Genomic DNA, 22,287 nt, shown 5'->3' with positions numbered 1-22,287 from the left:
GGGGGCCAGTTGGTAATTACTCAAGAAAACAGACTAGTGGGGTAGTTGGTACTGTGTGTTAAGTTTTTAGTGCAAAGAAACGCACAACACGACAGAAGGCATGCAGGACAGAACACTATTAACTGATGATTTATTGTACTTGGTCACAGTATATATAGCACCGTACAATGAAAGATGGAAAGGGAGTGTAATGTCTCCACATCATCACAGATTGCCTAAAAGCATAACAAGCCATTGCTGTCGTGACAAGAACAGTATCTCCTCCTTTGACAACACAACAGATAAGCAGCTCACGCAATCATTGTTTCTGTTCATTTCAAATGCCTTTACAATTTCCCGTGTCACTTGATCAGAGTGTCTGGCCATCAGTCTAGTCTTTTTGAACAAAGGCTTGCTGCAGCCATGGCATATGCAGTGTGCAACAAGATCAACTTGTGATCAACTTGTGATCAACTTGCGTTCACGATCAACTTGCGATCAACTTGCGATCAGCAAGTGCAACTGGTCACTGTTGATTTGTCAGCATTGCTTGAGTGCTCTCGTATGTGATCACTAAGACATCTGCCAGCTTGTCCTAAATATTTCCCGCATGACAGTGTAATTCAGTATACTATGGCTTCCATGAAGAAAAATCACTAATTAACTTCTTAATTACTTTATGGCAAATATTGCAATTTACAAATTGTAGCCAGTGAGTTTGCGAGGTGTATCCATTTTGCATGTATTTACTGAATGACACCAGTTTTTAAGACATGCACTATCAAACTCGTCATAAAAATGCACTGTGGTTCCACTTACTTTTTTTTAAACAAAATGCTCGTTTATGCATTGAAGTGCAAAAGTTACAGGAACACCCATGTATTTGGTCCCACACATTGGGTATATATATAATTCAGTGGATTAAGTAATTCAGAATTTGATTAATTAGTGTTTTTGTAAATTCGTGTTGTGCTGCAGCCAATATTTAAAAATTTTGCTAAACTTAAAAGTGATCACCCCATCTATGCACTCGTTTTATGAGAAATTTAGGCTTCTAAAGAATGTTCTAGTATTTCAACGATATTTGAGCTTATCTTGCTAGAGGAACTCGTTGCTTAATTGTTCAATGCACAAATTTCTGTGTTGTCATCATTTCATTGTTTCCCGCTGGCCTGTAATAACATTGAGTTATTGTTAGGCGTGCTTTCTCAATTCCTCGCTTCTTACTGTGCAGCCTTGGCGGTATCTGCATTTGCAAGCGTTGCATCCCTTACTGTGGGCCTAGAGCTAGATGGAATCATATCAGGTTTGTATACCTTTCAAAGCCTAAGCGCATGTACGCTCTTCATAGATAGGTTGTCACTTTCCTTTTGTTTACTACGTGCATTGGTTCCCACTTCTCGGCCAGGTTGAGTTGTTCGAATACCATCATATCTGCTTTGGACATGCAAATATTGTACTGTGGAATAAACTGAACTGCATGATGGGTTTTAGAGGTACACACTGGGTTTAAAAAAGCCATGTTGATGTACAGTGCTCATGGAATGAAACGCTTCACTTTAAGGCTAACTAATTGCACATAACTTTCGTTTTTACTGGTTGCAGTTCGTCTCGCATCAACGTAATTTTGGTGCGTACACTTAGATTGGAGTCCACGTTACCTTTAGTGACCAGATCCTAGCGACATGACATGGTACTCTTGAGTACTTTGACATGTGCAGGGTTCTACTAAATGCTCCCTGTTGCATTTCGTTCTGTGATCACTGTAGTCCACAAACCTTCACATAATGTACTTGTCTTTAAACTATCAATTGCTGTCACAATACTATGCCTGCTGTGCACTGTCGTACAGTGCATATTACTGCATACTGAAGGGAAGTGACAGGCTAGCCTGTGTTGCTGTTCTTGAAAGTTTGATGTGGAGAAATTGATTTGCAGAGCATGTTAGAAACTCCTTTCGCATTTAGCGCTATTTAGCATGGTGACAAGAAAGGGGAGACAAAAAGATTTGAACTTCTGTGTCTGTTGCAACGCATGCAGGTTTCACTGGCTGCTAGTTCGATTTGAACCTCTTTAAAACATTGTTCTAGCACTGAAAAGCTGTTACACTAGTGAAATTTTAGGAATCAACTTTGCACCAAATAAATTCAATAAGCATCCATGTTCGAGATATTGCTGCAAGGACAGGTACCTGCTGTAATACTACTACCATAACGATTGCATTATTTTGGCATATTATGGTGCTAAATCTTCAATATCTGGGAAAATCTCATTTGCCAAACTGCATTGGTGTTGAGCCAATGCACAATTTAAGCACTAGCAACTATTGTCACAGCAATAATTCGTGACCAGTAAAGAATGGCATAGATGCTCTTTCCACAAAAGAGTGCGCTGACCGTGCATAGTCGCAGAGAATAGTGCCCTTACATATCGCAAATGCAAAACAAGAGTAAATCAATAATGATGAATGTGTCGCAGTCATGCACCTCATGCATGACCTGCCTTGGCGGCTGTGGCTATGGGAATGCACTGTTAATCATGAAGTTGTGTAGTCAAAGCTTGGTCATGGCGGCTACATTTTGATGGAGTTGAAATGCAAAAGTGCCTGTGCACTGGGTGCACGTTAAATCCTCAGGTGGTCAAAATTAATCCGATCTCCCACTAACGGCATGCCTCATAATCACATTGTAGTTTTGGCACATAAAACCCCAGAATTTAATTTTAATTTATCCTCATGCATGAAAAGACAAGGTTAGCAGGTAGAGATGAAAAAGACAACTCTCAGTACAAGCACATGCATTCTAGTGCAATGAACAGTGAAACATAAAGTTTAGTTTCAGTTTATTGTTTATTCAAACAATTAGTTACTAGAAATAATGTACAGACATGGGTCCCATAGTCCGAGACTGCACCAGGACCCTTGATTAATTGTTATATAAAAAATAAAGCAGAATACACAGCAGGGAAACAAAAAATAGAATAATCAAGAAACGAGTGAGGGCACGCATAAAAAGGCAGAACATTAGCTAATTAAGCTGCAAATTATCAGAATAACATTATACAAATTTAATCGGACAGCAAATAATTTGTAAATTGGTATTTAAACGAGTACAAGATAGATGACAATTTAATGGCATATGGTAGACTGTTCCAAAGTTCAAGTGCACAAAGAGAGGAAGCCATCTTACCGTAATTAGTATGACATAAAAGTTACAGAAAATTTTATTGTTCTGCAAACCTTGCGTTATTAGGATTAAGAAGTATATCAGAACTAACGAGTTGTAAGAAACTTGTTTAGTTAGTAATTTGAAAAAGTAATATCACTAAATGATAGTTGAACAAACCTATAGCTTGAAGTATGCGGTTTGTACGTAGTTGTGAGGAGGCATGAGAGAAAAAATGGCGTCGGGTTTTCATGCAAATAGCCCAATTTCGAATGTACTGAATAGTGGAAAGATGGCAATGATAAGTATTACCCTGTGAAACAATGTTATAAGTGATATGACCATGAATGAAAGCTTAGTACAATGATAATAATGCTTCTATGGAGAAAAAAATGCACGTGATTTGAGTAGTAATGACAAATGCTGTTTTTTGTTTAATGTGTGCAATGTGGTTAGTAAACTTAATGTGGTGATCTAATTATAAATGCCATGCCCATTGAGTGTTATGGTCGGAGAGCAAGGTAAATGTCTCTGTGATGACTTAAATATGAGTGGCATTTTCGTAAGGCTTATAATCAGAAAATTGGCATTACACCAATCAGTAATTTTATACAGGGCACTAATTACATTTCAAGTTAGTGAAAGTGATGATTTATCTAAGCGGGAAACAGTTGTATCGTCTGCGTATAATATAGGAAGTGTATAATTAAGGCAGTCAGGTAAATCGTTCATATAAATGCAAAATAATAGTGGACCTAAAATGGAGCCCTCATGCACTCCTTGCTTTATAATTTTGCTTTCGGAGAAAGCCCCACATGGGTACATTGTTTATTCACGATTAAATAGATAATTGATTGACATATCTATCAATTTTTTTTTTTAAGTACCTCAAAGACCCTGTACGCAGGGTTTTGCATGAGGGGTGGGCGTTGACGTTTACAAAGTTAGTTTATGTTAACAAAGAGAGACTCAATGGCGGCTTTGAACTGAACACGGTTGATGTGAAGGACGATGTTTGAGGGAAGATTGTTCCAGTCAGTGGCTGTTTTGATAACGAACGACTGAAGGTACATGACGGTGTGGCCACAAGGGGGGTATATAGCTTTATTATGGCTGATGCGCTTAGAGGTGGGTTGATGGGAGAACAATGAGGCAAAACATGAAAAAATTTGTGATATAATGAAAGCCTTGCAATTTTGCAGTGAACTTGAAGACTATGTAAACATGCTTGTTTTTTTTTTTAGGCTACTTACGCTGATAGTGTAAGAGTAAGTGGAATATACGAATCTAATGGCGCTGTTTTGTATTGATTCAATGAGATCGGTTAGAGCACGTTTGATAGGATCCCAAATAGCACAAGCATATACTAATTTGGGTCGGATTAGTGTTTTGTAAGCTAGTAATTTTGCAGAAGGAGGGGCATGCATTATGTTTCGCTTGAGGTAACGGAAGGTATGGTTTGCGTCGTCAATAATCTTGGTTATATGCGTTGTACAAGTTAGGTCGTTGGAGAGAGTAATGCCTAGGTACTTTACATAAGATTGTGAATAGGTGTTGTTGCTGTTAAGAAAGTATTTAAATAAAAAACCAAAGATGTTTTGTTAGTATTCACATGCATTACCCAGCCATCGCACCATTTATCTAATTTTAGTAAATCACTTTAGAGTGCTTGGTTATCTGTTACGTCAAGCATCGGGCGATAAATGATGCAGTCATCTGCGAAGAAGCATATCTTTGACGAAATGTTACTGGGCAGGTCGTTAATGTAAATGAGGAAAAGTAGTGGACCCAAAACAGTGCCTTGTGGCACGCCAGATAAAACACAAGTTTGATGAAGTATTATTTGCATGCACGGATTTATGTCAGTTAGGATGAAAATCTTTGATCCAGTCTAGGACAAGGGGATGTAGATTAAGTTGCGAAAGATTTAATAGCAAATGCTTAGTGGATGGATGAAATAACGTTAATAACAGGTCCTGCAAGCTATGGGGCGCAAGTTCCCATAGAGCGGGCTACTCCCACGTTGAGACCAGGAGTTGTAACTCCCTGGCCGCATCGTGGGCTCGCTGGACAGCCTAGAGCTGCTCTGCCTGGTCCATGCTGCGTAATGCTTCTTGTAGCCTGGCGGAGTCTTGATCCTTGTTTGCGTGGGTCCGACCACACGGCCAGAGCAAGTGATGTACGTCTAGTGTGCTATGGCAATTTTCGCAATATGATGTTTTGTATAGGTCAGGCATGTAGTGATGTAGTCTGTTCTGCGGGGGGTACGTGTTTGTTTGAAGCATTCTGAACGTGAGGGCTTGAGGCCTGGTGAGCTTATTGTGAGGTGTGCTGTATATTCTGCGGTCTAGATAGAAGTGCTTTGTGATCTCGTATGTGGAGGGAGGGTCCCGATTCTCGCTGGGATGGTCACGACCAGAGTAGGTGGCGTCGCGGAGGGTTAGGTCTCACGTGCTCCTGTGAGCCATCTCATTGAGATTGCGAGGGGCATCCTCGATCTCTCCGAGGTGTGCCGGGAACCAGCAGATGGTGTGATGCTGCAGCGGTGCAGATCTATTGAGTATTTGTAGTGCTGGGCTTGCAACTGCTCCTTTCTGAAAGGCTTTGACGGCCGAGCGTGAATCGCTGTAGACGTGGGTGGTGGTCGGGTCTGTGAGCGCGAGTGCGATGGCGACCTGTTCTGCTATCTCAGACTTGTGGGTCTTGACTGTGAGAGCGTTGGTGACTTGACCTTGCTTATTGATAGTGGTGGCAATGAAGGCCTTCCTTCCTTTTTTTTTCTATCAGTGTGTAGGATGGGTTTTGCCTCAGTGGCACTTGGCCTGGTAGCTTAGTGGCAGTGGAATTCGGTTGCCATATTTTTCAACATTTACAAGGCTTTTCTGAAATGTATCAGACCTTTTTTTATTTTTTGGAGAAAACTACAGGCTGCAGGTTGGCCAAACTATGAAATGAGGGTGTATGGTCCTTGATGTCTTTAGCCTGTAGGCGGTGTGTCCTTTAGTTGCCTCAGCTGTTGTGTGGTAGCAGTTGTGTCAAGCACTACAGTTGTTCCGTCTCAGTGTAATTTTGAGTGAGTAAAAATGACAAAGCGAATTTAACAAAGATAACGCATAAATTTATGCGCAAAGCTTGGCGACAGCTAAGCATAAACCACATGGAAGTTTCAAACAGTGCTTGTAGATGATGGTTTGGTCATGAAGCAAATAAACATATGCTGCAACTGCTTCGAGAAAGGCCAAACATGTGTTTGGAGTGAGCCACGCTATGGGAGGCCTTCAACTAGCTATAATTATGCTATTTTTTGTGATGTTCGAGTGATAAGGAGAGATCATCGGCTCACTGTCAGAGAAGTTGCTCAGCTTGGGATATAAAAAAAATCGTGTGAATGCCATTTTAAAGATAATTTGAGTATGCAGCGGGTGCCAGCAACATTTGCCCCTGGATTTTGACAGAGGAATTTGAAGACCTTGGCAACTGCACCAGTACAGCACCCCTGTTGGTGCTGCTCACATGATATTTTTTTTCTTTTTGGCACTGCACAGTATTTTGGTGATTTGTCAAGCTCTCTTCTCCGGACATAGGCCCACACGACTTTTGACTGTTCACAAAAAATCAACAGGCATCTGAAAGGAGCACAGTGGTCACATACTTTTGAGGCAGGCCTTGTATTTTTATTTACCATTCTTCCCACCCTTTGTCATTAGCTTACATGACATTATGTCACTGTCATAATTAGGATATAACACTTGCTGCTGAGTGCAATGGCATGGATACAATTCTCAGATGTGTCAGCTGCTCTCTGATGGTGTGAAACGCAAAAAGCACTCGTGCACAGATTTAGTTGTGTGATGAACTTCAGGCTGCTGGATTAATCTGTAGCCTCCTAGACTATGGCATTCCTCATAGGCCACAGGGCAGCACAACGACATTAAACTCGAAATTAACTGGCTATATAATGGTGGTACATTGGTGTTGGACAAAATCATGTGCAATTGCCACTCGTGATTGATGTCCAGAAGTACAATGAGACTTGTCTTGTTATGGGAGAGGGGAATGTGGTTAGTTGCTGCATGGCATTATGAAAGACAGTGCGCAGCAGCGTAACTTAATACTAAAGCAAAACATTGCCTGACAAGTAAATTGAAAATATAATTTTTGTGTGGTCTCATTGAAATGATAAAATGGATGGGCAATTGAGGGGCCTGTTTGAGTTGTGTTGCAGAATAAACAATTTGACACTTGTTGCACTCTGGAATGAAGTAGTTCGAAATTTTTGTGTAAATGGAAGTTAAAAAATGGTTCATACGAAATGCGCTTGTTCTATGGATTTCCTTTGTAGCATCATTAAAACGCGGATGCCAGTTAGACTCTATGCCTTGGCACATTGAAATCGATGAATTAGATTACTTTAGCGAAAGTATCGGGGAATGAACCTTACATAGAAAGGTATAAAATTATGGTGAACTCTGGATAAACGGAACTCTCTTAACCAGAAATGACAAATTACACTGAACGAGGACATTAGCTTTGGTTGCTTGCCCATAGATTAACTAAACTTCTGTTAAATGGAATGCTTCATTTTGTTTCTGGTTAAACAGAACTGGTACTGATACTATCACGTACCCAATCTACAGTTATGGTGCAAATGGGATGTCAAATGGTGATGCTGAATGTTGAAGCAAATCCAATCTATTGAGCAGTTATAGTTCAGGTAAAGCAAATTAAGGTATCTAAGTTGCAACGGTGCTCCCACCATGATGGCTTCGCTAGGCAGGAAGTGATCCCTGAAAAGGAAGAGAGCTGTATCAAAACAGATTTTTGCAGCCAGGTTGCTTCTATACTGCTTTGCTCACAACACAAGAATACAATATTTCAAGAGGTGCCCTTGTTACCTGCTATTAAGAGACCGTCTATTATATTATCACAGAAGTTTATGGTGAAGACTAAGATTCTAGTGAACATGACACATATAGTGCTAAGGTGCGCACTACTATTTTGGACCAGGTGGCAAAAGATGTTAATGGAGTCTGCAGTGCTGTTTTAATGAAAGAACAGTGTACAATTATTGTGACTTTCGCATATGAACCTTGTGCAAGAGTAGCTGCAATATTATAAAGACAATAATGTATCTTTTTTTCATTGCACTAATGTTAACTTACTGAACACTTTTCCAATAAAACTGTTGTTGGTGATTTTTGTGACCTTCACTTAAATGAGACTTTGTATAAATGGGACACTTTCTTTCTGTTCCTTCGAGTTCCATTTAAGCAGAGTCTGCTGTATAGCTTGAGGGTGTCTGAGCCTCAACAGTGCAATGCATAATTGTTGCAGTGGGTATGGTAGCGGCATGATGCAATAATTTATATTAGTGTGCAGCAACATAAACACACAATACAATACAACTCTCATAACTTTTATATGGCAAGCCATAGGAATTGGTGCTACTAGTAAATGTAAAAATAGAAACATTATAGTGGAGTTCTGCTCTCCTAATCTGAACTGTGGTGGCTTAGTGGCGATGGCGTTCTTGCAGCTTGGCTGAGATTGCGAGTTTGATGCTGGCCGTAGCAACTGCAATTCACTGGCTGCAGAATGCAAGAATGCGCATCTAGTGAGCATTCATGGCGAACTAAACTACCTTGTGTAGTCAATATTAGTCTGGTGCTTTTCACTATGGTATCCCTGAAAGTGCATTGGGATGTAAAGTGCTATCAGTCACTTAATCCTTCCTTGTATGCATAGAACATTGAGCACTATTTGTTATTGAGGATGTTTAATTTGCTCTGTCTCCACTGTAGGCTTTGTCAATGTGTACCTGAAGGTTGGTGAACCATACCTCCGGTGCAGCCATGGAGCCATGGCGTCATACTGGCACGGGACTGTGATGTACGCCATGCATCTGATGATGTTGGCCGCACTGACTTGGGAGTAGGTAAACATTGTGGCTGCTCTAAGAAAGTGCCCTCTATATTCATGGACAACTTTCTGTGACAACAAAGGGAATGGTACGCGGGCAGAGCTTCTGCACATTTGTTACCGTGCCAAGTAGTCTTTTGGTTCCTTGGAGCAGATACTGAATTGGTGTAGCTCCCACATGTGAAGGTATTCCACTTGACCAGATGTGGAAGAGAAAAGTAGAAAATCCTGCTATGGCGGTGTAGTGGCTTTGGTGTTGTGTTGCTGAGCCTGAGGGCGCGGGATCAAATCATGGCCGCCGCGACTGCATTTTGATGGGGGTGAAATACAAAAATACCTGTGTATTGTGCATTGAGTACACATTGAAGAACACCAGGGGGACAAAGTTATTCCGGAGTCCCCCATTACGGCGTGCCTCATAATTATATTGTGGTTTTGGTACGTAAAACCCCAGAATGTAATTTAAATTTTCTAAAAGCAAGAAAGTAAGTCAAGTTTACCACTCAGTGGCCCATTTTTGTCTTATTTTGCTACTGTAAATAAGGTGTTTTTGTTTTCTATTCTCCTAATGGTGGATGGAAATGTGGCCCTTTTTTTCAGAACTGCTTTCATTTGTGTGTGTGCTTTGCCTTGGTAGGTCTACTTTTGTTGCCACAAAAAGTTGTCTGAGTATAGTGCCTTCTTATCAAACTGTTTTGTCGAACTGTTCGTAATGATTATTCACGACAAAATGGGTAATTTGGTCATTGGGTGGCTGAGCTTCAAGACGTCTTCAGAAGAGCCTACACTGTTGCTCTACTGCTTAGCACAAGGTCGCAGGTTCAATACCTGGCCATGGCAGTCACACTTTGATGGAGGAAAGATGCAGGAATACAACCTTTGTCCGTGAAGTTTTGAGACTGATTTATTTTCTTCTCGATAAATGCTTCCCCAAAACAAATGTTGGTGCATATGTGTAGCGCCATCTTTTCGGGCTAACCTGAGCTATTTATGTTAATTGCTGTGGCAGCCACTACACTCTTAGGCAAAGTTACACCCTTTGGGATGTATCTCTGCCGCACAACAATAACCGTCATCTGCCTTGCTTGCGTTTCCTTTCTTGAAAACGCCGCGCCCACTACTTTTTTGTCGGAAATGCCATGTCATGCTGATAACGCGCATGCCGTTCGTTGCTGGGAAGGACTGGGCTTGCTGCGTTAAAGAAAGGAAATGCGGACAAGACAGATGACGATTATTGTTGTATGGCAAAAGGGTGTAATTTTGCTTAAAAGTGTAGATGGCACTACATGTAGAAAAATACGTTGTCACTAGTCGTCTGCGCATTCTATTGTGAGTGAATGTGGAGAGATGGAAGTCCACCTCGAACAGCGTGTAAACATAAAATTCTATGTGCTGCTTTACAAGACAGCCACACAGATGTATGAGCTCTTTCATGACGCTACGGCAACGAGATATTATCGCGGGTGTGAGTTTTCGAGTGGCACAAGAGGTTCGTTTCGGGGAGAACGTCGGTGGAGGACGACACAAGGCAGGGGTGCCCTGCAACCTCACAGAATGAAAGCAATGTGGCTTGGATCAGGGAGATTGTACAGCAAGACCGCACCATTACAGTCCGCATGCTGTCGGATGCTCTCTACATTAGTAAGACAACATGCCACCAAATTGTGCGTGAGAACTTGGGGAAACGAAAGCTAAATGCCAGACTTGTGCCGTACTCCCTCACACAGGACCAGAAGGACACGCGGGCTTTAGTGAGCGCTGATTTGCTCTCCGAGGCAGAGAAGGATGCTGCATTCGTCGACAACATCATTGCTGAAGACAAAACATGATGTTTTCAATACGATCCTTAAACAAAGAGGCAGAGCGCTGAATGGCGGCTCACAAGCTCTCCGGCGTCGAGAAAGGTGCGGCGACAGAAGACCAAAACAAAGACGATGCTGATAGTTTTTTTCGATGCCAGAGGTGTCATACACCACGAGTTCGTCCCACAAGGGCAGACGGTGAATCAGGAGTTTTATATCCGCGTGCTCCAACACATGCGTGATGCACTGTGATGCCGTCGCCCTGATCTATGGGCATCTGGACAATGGAGCCTTCTTCACGATAACGCAAGGCTGCACACTGCTCTCAGCGTGACAAAATTTCTCGCCAAGCACAGCATTACTTTACTTCCCCATCTGCCATACTCGCCTGACCACTCCCCATGCAATTTTTTTCCTGTTTCCACGTGTGAAGAGAGCCTTAAAAGGTAGCTGGATGGGAAGCATGGAGGCCATTCAAGATGCCACGACAAAGGAGCTGACAGCCCTGCCAAAAGAAGAGTTTTCCAGCTGTTTCCAAGACCCCAAGAAGCATTGGAAGCTGTGTACAGACTGCAAGGGAGACTATTTCGAAGGGGTGCCGCGCAAATGATTTCAATGTTAAATGCATTTTTTTTAATGGACTGAGTCTTGGAACTTTATGGACAAAGGTTGTATTTGTGTACTTAGAATTAGGTGAATTTTAAAGAACATCAGGTACTTGAACTTATTACGGAGGCCTTTAATATGGTATCCCTCACAACCTGTGTGTTTTGTTTTAGTTTTTTCTTTCAGAACAAGCCTGTGCCGATAGATGCTCACAGTGTGTGCATGACTTCTGAAAAACAATAAATAGGCATTTTTAGTGAAGGAGGCTGAAAAAGTACACCACTAGTGTAGATGTTTCAGTAACACAAATCTAAGGTTATTAGAAATTGGGATTTGTAACAAAAAAAATTTTTTGCTGATCAAGCTACATAGCAGCAGTGGACAAAAATTTGCATGATAATCGCTGCTATGATTAAGTTTTTGCTAGTTAACTCAATACGTAATAACTTTTGGAAGCTTGTTGCAATTGCAGAATTTAGAGTAAGCTTTCACTTGGGACCAACTTCGATTTTGGTTAGATGCACATGAAATGCAGAAATTCCTTCGTTAGACAATGGCTGAACTGATTTGGCTAAAATTGGTTGCATTTAAAGGAGCCCTGAACCACTTTTTATCAAAGTCAAGAAATGCATTTGAAGTTAAAATACTGTTTCAGAAATACTTTGATTGCCAAAAACTACTTCAAATTTGATTTTGGATGTTTATGGATATGCCACAACTCCTGATTTTGGTGCCTATGACATGCCAAACTTGGAGGCTATCCATCAAATTATGGAGGAGTTCACCATGTCTCATCTCTTTGCTCTGCTGCAGTGTACTAGATGGCTATGCATGGCTTTCTTGCAATGAGTGGCAAGTAGCACATTTCGTTTTGCACTTATCTCTACAGCAATGACACAATTTCCGAGGGTCAAACCAAATATTGTATTTACGGTATGTTCACACGTAACGAGCTTTGACCATGATGGCGACACACCTCAAAGGTGTGCAACTCGGGAAGCAGATATGTTCTATCAGGATGTTGGTGTTTGGGCAGGCTCTCAGTGCACCTGGAGCAATGTGGCTCACCGAGACTACTCGAAGCACACGATTGTCTTTGGCGAGTCGCAGTGAGCTCAGCAGTGAGTGGGCTCGTTGCGGCCCCCGGTGGCAGCTGCAGTATCTACGTTATGTAGCAGACACAGCTGCATGGCAACTGTAGTGCGTTTGCTATGTTCATGACTGGGCTGCATTGTGCGCTCGTGCTTATGTGCTCCAGTCTGGCCATGCTACGTAGTGCGGCCCAGCTTTGTCATGCACCAGCTTGACTGATGAATAGTAGCCACATCGAATTTGCGCATTTAGATGTTCTGTCAACAGCTCAGTACGAAGTGATGTCTGTCAAGGTATCTAGCCAGGAGCTGCCAGGAGTGAGCATGCACTTGCAAGCTTACGCGTGGTGTGACCTTAAGTTTCTATAGTTTGAGGCTAGTTGAGTGTTCAGAACTAATTAAAGTTAGTGGGACCACATGGCTACGAAACTGATAAGCAGTGTGGCGACAGTTTAGTTCCTACGTGGGTGGCCATGGCCAAGCTTAGTAAGCAGACACTAGTCGGCTTCTTCTGGAAGTGCATAATTCTTATCGAAATTCTAAGCGAGGATTTTCACTTGCTTCAGCCAGTTTTGTAAACTGAGTCAATAAATATACACAGTAACAGCAGGCGGAAGCGCACTGATCCAAACATAATCTATGATTGATGTCAGCTATCGACCAATGGCAGTGCTCTGGGGAAATTTGCCAAGGAGCTGCCGCCGACTGCCCCAACATGGGTAAAAAGAAGGCCTCTGTTGAAAACTGAGTGTTTAAGAATAAGGCGACTTTGTGCTCTTGCTTCCAAGCTCCATGCACTGCGCACGAGTACAAAATTTGGCCCAGTTTACTTGCATCAGCATATGCTTGCAGAAAGTGTTTTCACCAAGCCCGAGGGGTGGTTCAAGGCTCCTTTAAAGAGAAAAACAAATTCTTCCATCTGTAGGAACCTAAATTTTGAATCAGGGCCTCACAGCTCGTACAAAAGTAGCCAAAAATTGGTGTTAAAAACTGAAGCACGAAGCTTACAAGTTCTTAATTCTGCACCAAAAACAGATATCACAGTTATGTGAAACTGCATCTTTTAGAGCATCTGAAGTAAACAAATTTGACATAGGAGTTACTACTTATGTTAAATTGTTGCAATATTTATGAGGGTTTACAAGCCGTTGCAATATATTCACGAAGTCCTATACATAAATTGACATTTTTTTTCTTGGGAGTGGTGTATAATCTGTCAATTTTCTTGACCTTGCTTGTCTCAATAGATGAAATTTAGTGATTTGTGATGGCATTCTTTTATTGCCGAGTTACAGGGTTGTCGACTTGATTCTTTTGTTTTTAAAGTGAAGCTTTCTTTGCCTCTTCCATCGATTTTTGTGCTGCTGCTGCTGTTGTCTGGCATACTGTGTTGGGGGGTGCCTCAGAGCATGTATGTACTTAACAGCAGCATGGCAGAAAGGAAAGTCGACGCAAGAAATTTGTTTGGACCTTTCCATTGCATGGCATGGGCACAATGCCCTTTGGAGCTCCCTGGATGTCGCCATATTAGCCTCTTGACAGCTGTAATTATCCGTGACCCCCATGAAAAGCATTGCAGAAACTGCAGCACTTACCTTTTTATTAATGTTCAAGTCCAGAGGGGATGTAGATAGAACTGTAGAGAGGAGGGGGAAGAGGAGGCAGAGAATGGGTAGAAACGACGCAGTTTTGAGTTGAGTGAATTACAGCCCTGCTACTCTTGCAGTTCCCGTATAGGGGGAGAAGGTGGGAGAAGGAAAAGATGATGTGAGAAGGCAAGGAAACGGTGGTTGCAGGCGAACTGAAGATGCGGTTCGCTTCTACTATTTCTGAAAAATAAACACCACGCAACTTTGTCAAGCGGATGCAGGGTGTGCAGACGCAGTGCCGCATTAAAACACTATAGGTTCTAGGCGACACTACAGAAGCGGTTGCATGCCAAATCAACACTTCTGTGCCCACCGTGGTAGCTTGATAGCTATGGCATTGTTCAAGGTCGCAGGTTAAATTCTGACCATGGCAGCCGTATTTAGACGGTAGTGAAATACTAAAACGCTAGTGCACTTGGATTTAAGTGCACGTTAAGAACATCAGGGTGCCAAAATTAATCCGGAGTCCGCCACTATGGCTTGCCTCATAATCAGATTGTGGTTTTGGCACGGGCAGCCCCATAAATCAATTAAGGTCTTGTACTTTGTGGTGTAGTGTGTACAAGCATATGTGCCAGCCATTGCACTTAGTCTTAGTTGTAAGGGCAGCCATTGCAGAATAGAATACTTCATTTATGTCAACTATCTTTTGCACAGCTCAATTCATTGGGTTTTCCCTTGTCTAATTACATATCTGACTGTCTACGTCTGTGCAGTGGTAACCTCTACAATGTTGCCCTCTTCTGGTGTGGTTCAAATGTCAACAGCACACTTGTGCTTCTGCTTGGAGTTGCAACAGGTTGGCTTTATTCTTTTTTTTCTTGCCTTTAACGTGTACTGAAATTTGTTGCCCACTGTTAAGTTCCTGCTTTCATTCTACATGAATTAAGTGCAGATATAGTACATGGCAGTGTACATGTCAAAGGAATGTGGAAAGCTTACCATGATTTTAAAGCGAAGCTGTCTTTGCCATTACCTCTGGGTTTCATATGTTGGTGTGTCCTCCAGAATATATATCCTGAGGTTTTCATTCTTTGGTGTGTCGTCCCGGGACAAATATCTGGATATGCATTTAGATAAACATTATATGTGCGTTTGATACACGTCCCAGCAAACTGGCTTATGGAGAACATAGTGCTGAGCAGCAAAGTAGTGCCAGTGAGCGCACCTCTGTTCTTTGTTATAAAGCTATAAAACCGCAACATAAAAGCTGCATGTATTGTGTATGTTCATCATCATCGGCCTATATTTTACATCGCCAAGGGATCTCCATTTACCCTTGTCTTCTAAATTCAAAGGTATCCCTGCAGATTTCATCAGACCAGCTAATTCTCTGCCATCCTTGACTGCGATTCCCTTCCCTTGGCACCCATTCTGCAGCTCTAATAGGCCACCTGTTATCTGTCCTATGCATTATATGGCCTGCCCAGCTCCATTTCCTTCTTTTTAATGTCAACTAGAATATCGGCTACACACCTTTGCACTCTAATCCACATCACTCTCTTCCTGTCTCTTAATATTACGCTTAAAAGGTAACTCCGGCATATTTTTGAACTATACAAGGCTGTCATTTTCAAATGGCATTGACAGTTTTGTCACTGGTAGGGTGGTTCAATTTGTTTAGGTACCTAAACTGAAATGGGTAGCTGCTTCGTCTGATGTCTACGATGAGTCGATTACGTCGGATCCTACACTACCTTAATGCAAACACGCAGAATGCATGTTAAGCACACAGCTCGCATGGCACTAACGCCAGCAAAGTGAAGCTGACTATGTCTTCTGACGACACGAGGAGCTTTTCCAGCTCTTTCGAACTGGACAGCAGTGATTTCAGCAATGATATGAGATCGCCGTTTGCTTTTGAGCCGTAGCCGCTGCACGAGGCAGCTGACGTGCCCCAAACTCAGTGCATTGTGCTGTGGAAAGACGAAGAGAAGCATCGGTTATCACATCTGCCAAACAATAATTGTCAGCCATTGTCTCGTAGAAAAAGGAGCAAGCTTCATCATTTCTTGGCGATGTCGAGGTGTGGACTCTGATGTCACATACACAGGGTGGCCTATAATATGTTACACATTCCTGGGCATGAGTCGGGAACGTGCAGCCAATCTTTAAAATTCATTTTCAGGAAAACTAAATGACTTGCAGTTATATTATTTGACAGAGATAACCACAGCGCGAAAGAAAACATATACAGGGTCCATTATGAAAGTAATGCGCATGATTTTGTTGTGACATGACTATCCATGGCAGCGTGGTAAAACCGGTCGGGAAATGTGGCGAGGGTTCTGCCCCGCCCTGCCCTACACGTCCACATTTGCAGTACATGAAATAGTGACCGATGATCTGCAAATGCACGAGGTCTGCACGAAGCTTGTGCCGAAAGTGTTGACGGAAGATCAGAAAGAACAGAAAGCTGTCAAGAATTGTTGGATTTGATTCAAAATGAGCCGCACTCTCTTAACTCTGTCTTAACCGGAGACGAATCCTGGATGTTAGACTACGACCCAGAATCGAAAAGGGAGAGCAGCGAGTGGCACACAATATCATCCCCCGTCCCAAGAAAGCGCGAATGAGCAAGTCTCGCATCAAATTGACGCTCATTGTCTTCTTTGATGCCCGAGGAATCATCCATTTTGAGTTTGTACTGCAGGGAAAAACTGTCAACTCAGCCTTTTACCCGGAGGTGCTCAAGAGATTGAAACGCCGGGTCACGCGCAAGGGCTGACATCAAAGGAACGGTCAAGCTCCACCATGACAATGCCCCCAGCCACACATCCTTCATCGTTACCAACTTCCTGGCCAGGAGCAACACCCCGGTGGTCCTGCATCCCATCACCCTTACAGTCCCGACTTGGCTCCGTGCGACTTTTTTTTTGTTTCCCTGACTGAAGAGAGCCCTGAAAGAAAAGGATTGGGAGACCGTGGGAAACATCCAAAAGCATGTTACAGCGTTCCTGAGAGACATTCCCGTCGAGGACTTTCAGGGTGCCTTCCAAGCACGGCAGACATGTCTCCATAAGTGTATCGATGCAGGGGGAGAGAATTTTAACCATTTGTACAGGTCCGGTCAATAAATCTATTTTCCCCAGAAAATGCGCATTACTTTCATGATGGACCCTGTATTCAAAATTTTGTGAAGGTCGATGGACATCAAAAATTTCTAGAGTTGCCCTTTAACCATTTTCATTCATCGCTCATTGTGTTGTCTTTAATTTCTTCTCAAGCTTCTTCGTTAACCTTGTAGTTTCTGCCCCATATGTTAGTTCCGGTAGAATGCAATGATTGCACACTTCAAGTATAGCAGTAAGCTGCCGGTCATGATTTTGTGGAGTGCATAGCACTGTAACACATACTGCTGTATTCACTCTGCCCCATTTTTATTCTTGTGGAAATTTATTTCTCATGATTCCTTTGTAAATGACCTAAATAAGTGTAGACTTGCACGGATTCTAGAGGCTGACTGCCAATCAGAAATTCTTGTTCTCTTTGTCTTCTGCATACTAATCTTGAACCTACACTCTTACACTTTCTTGCTATGGCTCTGTTTTACACTGTTTCGGCTCGCAGATATCTTTAAACCACACAAACAGAACAATGTGTAATATTCAGTGGTGTTTTAGATTATTTTCTGTTTCTTATACCCCGAGTGCCGTAACCCAATGCTCTACCTATTAGGCCACAGATACATGCATAGAAAGAAGGAATGACATCCTTACCAGCTTCTCTTATCCTTGCTAGTGCTTTTAGATGCTTGGCATGGTAGTTGTGTTGCATAGCAACAATTTACTTTTTGTTGAGCAGCCAGGCTCTAATAATTGTAGTAGCTCCTATACGCAGTCTTCATTGAATATTCCACTGAAAAGTGCCTTCAGTTTTTGCCGGCATACAGTCTTGGCCGTAGCATCTGTCTTCTCAATCTTCATTCTTCGTTTTCTCTTCGCTCCTTCACACATTGTCATCTCGGCCTTCTCTTTTTATGTCCTCCTCCTCCATTCTCCATAACAGTATCGATGAAATTGACTATTAAGCTCCTGAACCAAATTGTTTGAGTGGGAACAAAGGACCCAATTCGTAATCGATATTTCAAATATTTGTGCAGCATTACTAACACGAATGTGGCACTTTTAGGCCTGTTGGAGCTTAACACAGCAGCACTTGGTCACCGCTTGTAAGCATTGCTTCCTGTTGCTTTCTTGGTGGCAGGAAAACATGGCATCACACCAGGGGCCGTGTTCTACCTTCTGGTAGCCTTTGCTGCTCCCTGCTTCCTCTACCAACTGAGACATCAGAGGATTGCCCCTGTGGTATGTGTGTACACAGCATCGGGTGAAATGATACTGTTTGAGTGTACAAACAAACATTCCCAATGATGGTTAACATCAAGGTTTGGAGAAGCAGTCTATGGGCTTAAATGCAAGACATTCTTCAGCTGTCTCCTGGGCTTGCATAGTTTATTGACGGGAATAGTCTTCACGCCACACCTGCATTCATGTTGCAGCTTTTTGGGTCGTTAGGAGGTCTTTTATAGTGAACTTCATAAGCTCTTGTCTTTTGTACACCAGATGGCATGTACAGCTTGAACATCTTGCTCTTTACGCTGGATAGCATTATGTAATGAGAAGCATTCTTTGAATTTTACCAGGCACATTGTGGTAGGTCTGTAGGTAGGTAGGTTTCTCTTTCAACATACTTGATACTTATTCAATAAAGAAAGATTATGTCTCCAGTGGTGCATTTCAATGTGCTTCTGGGTCCCCCAGTGTAAGAGCCCGAAGCTGTACCCATAAGGCCTAGACGTATACATATAAAATCAGAGTAACAATCTTACCAGTCCTTTGCTCAGGAAATCTTGTGCTTTGAAATGCTTGGTGCATGTGTCTCATCGCATAGTGACAGTTTGCTTATAAATGTGAGACTGTGCCAGATTACCGAATCCTCCCCTTGTGGAAGCTAGTGTTTTGAGACGCTGTGTGATGTTTCACCATCTTCAGGATTGGCCTGATTTACCCAGGGCACAACTTTTGGGTTCAGTTGAGGTCATAACAGGTTGTAATGTTTCTTCGCTGAAGCACAATAAATCGGTGGTCACACAACAGCTGTCACTGTCATCACACAGACGATTGCTCGCCTTGCAAAAACATGTTACTCCATCTGATAACACTTCGCAGAACCTCAAAGGATAGCCTGCAACTTGCAAAATGGCAATGGATGGTAAGTGCTGCAAAACAATAGCTACCTGCAACATGCTTTGCATAGTACTGATTCTCATAGTGCATGGGATGTGCATAATTTTTTTGATTAGGTGGACTGTATAAGAATCAGTGTAGGTTAGTGGTACTTCACCTTTAAGAACTCCACTGTCGTACCAGAAGTGCTGAGGTACCCTCTGTAGCCTTACTGCTCTGGTATGCATTCACCTAAAAAGCTTAGGCCCACAGTCCCTCTAGAAAGCTCTTTTCCCCAACATTTTTTTTAAGGTTATGAAACAAATAAGTGAAAATGTTACGCAGTGTTCACACAAATGTGAAGGGCAAGGTAGGCAAAGAATTGAGTGTCATTGCAGTGGTGTAAATAACAAGTGCAAAGCAAGTTGCATATGTTGATTTGAGTGTTCGTGAAACCCCTCAAACAAGTTGTGCATCTTTGTTTTCCCCTGCGACGCGTCACCAAGTGGTGGTAGCTTTGGAACCCTAAGGTACCACAAGTTGGTTGGGGACCTTTTGTATAGAGGATGGCATGACACCCTCTACCATAGCTAGAACTTCATATAGGTGGGTGTCTTCAGCCTGCTTACGCTTTGCACCTGGCTCCCTACTTTTATTTTTTTGAGGATGTTTTAAAGAGGCACCACAATACACCCCTTGAATTGTGCCTCATTCCTGCTTGTGTGGGTTGGATTCCCAGACTCTGCACCTTTCAGTGAGCATTGCGCAGTGCAGCCATTAGTTTTGTGCGGCACTGTGCTTATCGGTGGGTTGGTTCTGAAAGCTTGTACACTTTCATTAATTAGGTAGCACTTTCTTTGCCTACCCCCCCCCCCGTCTTCTCCTTTCCTTCCAAAGTTCTACTGTTTTATGTGAAATATAAATTGCCACTCTCGATGCAGGTATGCAACTCCCTTTAAGATTCTGCAAAAGGCTATGTAAAGGTTCGGTTATGCTGGTTAGAACTTGCAAAGTGAGATGGGCAATAAATGTGTAAACAAGATTAGAAGCTAACTGTGACACCACAGCAAAAATTTCGTGATAACTATCAACTATGGAATCGCATTGTTTAAAATGATTTTGAACTGCTCATTTTTTATATGTTACTGGTTTGCCATTTGCAGGTGACTGGCCCAAGGGAACGTTTGTTCAAACGCAAGCAAGATATTGTCTTGCTTTTTTACCTACTCACTGCAAGCTTTATAACCATATTTAGAGGATTGGTGAGAACTTTTGGTGGCAATTCTTCTAGGTTTATTTGCTAGAATTGTACTGCAACGAACATTTAGAATATAAAGACGACTGTCAAGTGCAAATGTAAAAGCATGAGATATTTTTTTTAGGAGTGTGAGTGAGTGAAAAACTTTATTAGCTCTAGATTCGCTGGTCTTCTGCGGTCTTCAGATGGCTTCGTCCATCTTCTAGCACAACGGTCGGTTGCCCTTAGTCCAGGGCTCCGCTGGATGCTGCTGCCTGTTGTGCTCGCCGAATCAGACCTTCTTGGTCGACCCGGCGATTGCTGGAGAGCACTCCCTCCCATTGCTCTGCACTCGGGTTTGGTATAACGGGTACCACGTCTATCTTCTGGCATGCCCATGTTATGTGATACAGCGTGGGTGTTTCGTGGCACCAGGTGCATTTGTCATTGTATTGTGTGGGATACATTTTCCTGAGTACGTTTAGGTTCGGGTACAACCCCGTTTGTAGCTGCCTCCATGCGACAGTCCTCTCTGCTAAGGGAGTTGTGCGGTGGTGGATACCGCTTTCTGCAGCCCTTGTAGTAATTTAGTATCGCCGAATAGTCTTGGGGTACAGGTTCGGTCCCCTCGAGGTCGCCTACGTTGGATGCTCGGCAATAAGTGTACCCTCGAGCTATCCTGTCCGCCTCTTGGTTCCCTGCCACTCCCGTGTCTCCCGGGGTCCATACTATTGTATGCCTAATTGGTTCTTCTTTTGGCTGTCGTTGTGTTATGTGGTTTCCGGAGCGCTCTGTGCCCTATTCTGCCGTGTAGGTAGTTGCGGCACGCCGTTTGTGAGTCTGTAAGGATTGTTAGAGACCGTTTAGATTAATATCCCTCCGTTGCCGCTAGAGCGACGGCTGCTTCTTCAGCCTTGACTATCGTACAGCCTCGTAGTGATGCGCTGCATCTCATGTAGGTTCAAATCAATCACCGTTGCTACTGCGTTGCTGTTGCTCTGCCCTGCTGCTCTGGCGTATGTGGCTGCGTCCACATATACCGTTGTTTCTTGGGGTGCTAGTGCCTTTGTAGGTATTCAGCCCTCGCCTCTCTGCATACTTTGTGCAGGTTGGGATCAATGTTCCGGGGTATGGGTGCTACTTCTAGTGTGTTGCGATACTTGTCCGGAATTGTTTCGGTCCTCTGTATCTCTTGAAGTTGATCGGCGCAGCCTAGTTTCTTCAGGAGCTCCCTGCCAGATGGGGTCTGCTGTAGTCTGCGCTGTTTGGAGACTAGTTGCGCCTCTTTCAATTCCTCGAAGGTGTTGTGTAGTCCTAAAGCTAGGAGCTTTTCGGTTGAGGTGTTGTGGGGAAGGTGGAGTGCGGTTTTGTAGGCTTTGTGTAGAATTGCGTCTGCCTATTGTACCTCACTCTTGATGGGATTGTAGTATGGGAGGCTGTATGCCACTCGGCTGACGCCCAGGTTTCTGACCAGCTTGAGTGTGTCCTCCTCTCGCATGCCGTGGCATCCGTGTGAGATGCGCGTGATCATGCGGGCCACTTGTAGGGTGGATGCCTTGAGTAGGGCGAGGGTGTGGGTGCAGCGTTGGTTTGACTGTATCCACATCCCCAGGATTCTGATGAGCGTCTTTTCCGGTATCGGCTTCCCCTCGAGGTAGACGTTGAGCTTTAA

At 43.0% G+C, this 22,287-nt stretch overlaps 1 protein-coding gene across 1 annotated transcript in view; it reads left to right on the top strand.

The window, feature by feature from the left end:
* Positions 1-22,287, top strand: part of LOC126541891 (transmembrane 6 superfamily member 1-like) — a 42,116-nt gene that overhangs the window by 2,522 nt on the left and 17,307 nt on the right. The window contains exons 2-6 of the mRNA XM_050188854.3: positions 1,214-1,285; positions 8,945-9,074; positions 14,927-15,009; positions 18,417-18,517; positions 20,542-20,640. Coding sequence (XP_050044811.1) covers positions 1,214-1,285; positions 8,945-9,074; positions 14,927-15,009; positions 18,417-18,517; positions 20,542-20,640 — 485 coding nt within the window. The remainder of the gene's footprint in view (positions 1-1,213; positions 1,286-8,944; positions 9,075-14,926; positions 15,010-18,416; positions 18,518-20,541; positions 20,641-22,287) is intronic.

The sequence above is a fragment of the Dermacentor andersoni genome, chromosome 2 (genome assembly GCF_023375885.2).
Source record: "Dermacentor andersoni chromosome 2, qqDerAnde1_hic_scaffold, whole genome shotgun sequence".
Lineage (NCBI taxonomy): Eukaryota > Metazoa > Arthropoda > Arachnida > Ixodida > Ixodidae > Dermacentor > Dermacentor andersoni.
This window is presented reverse-complemented; position numbering and strand designations above follow the sequence as displayed.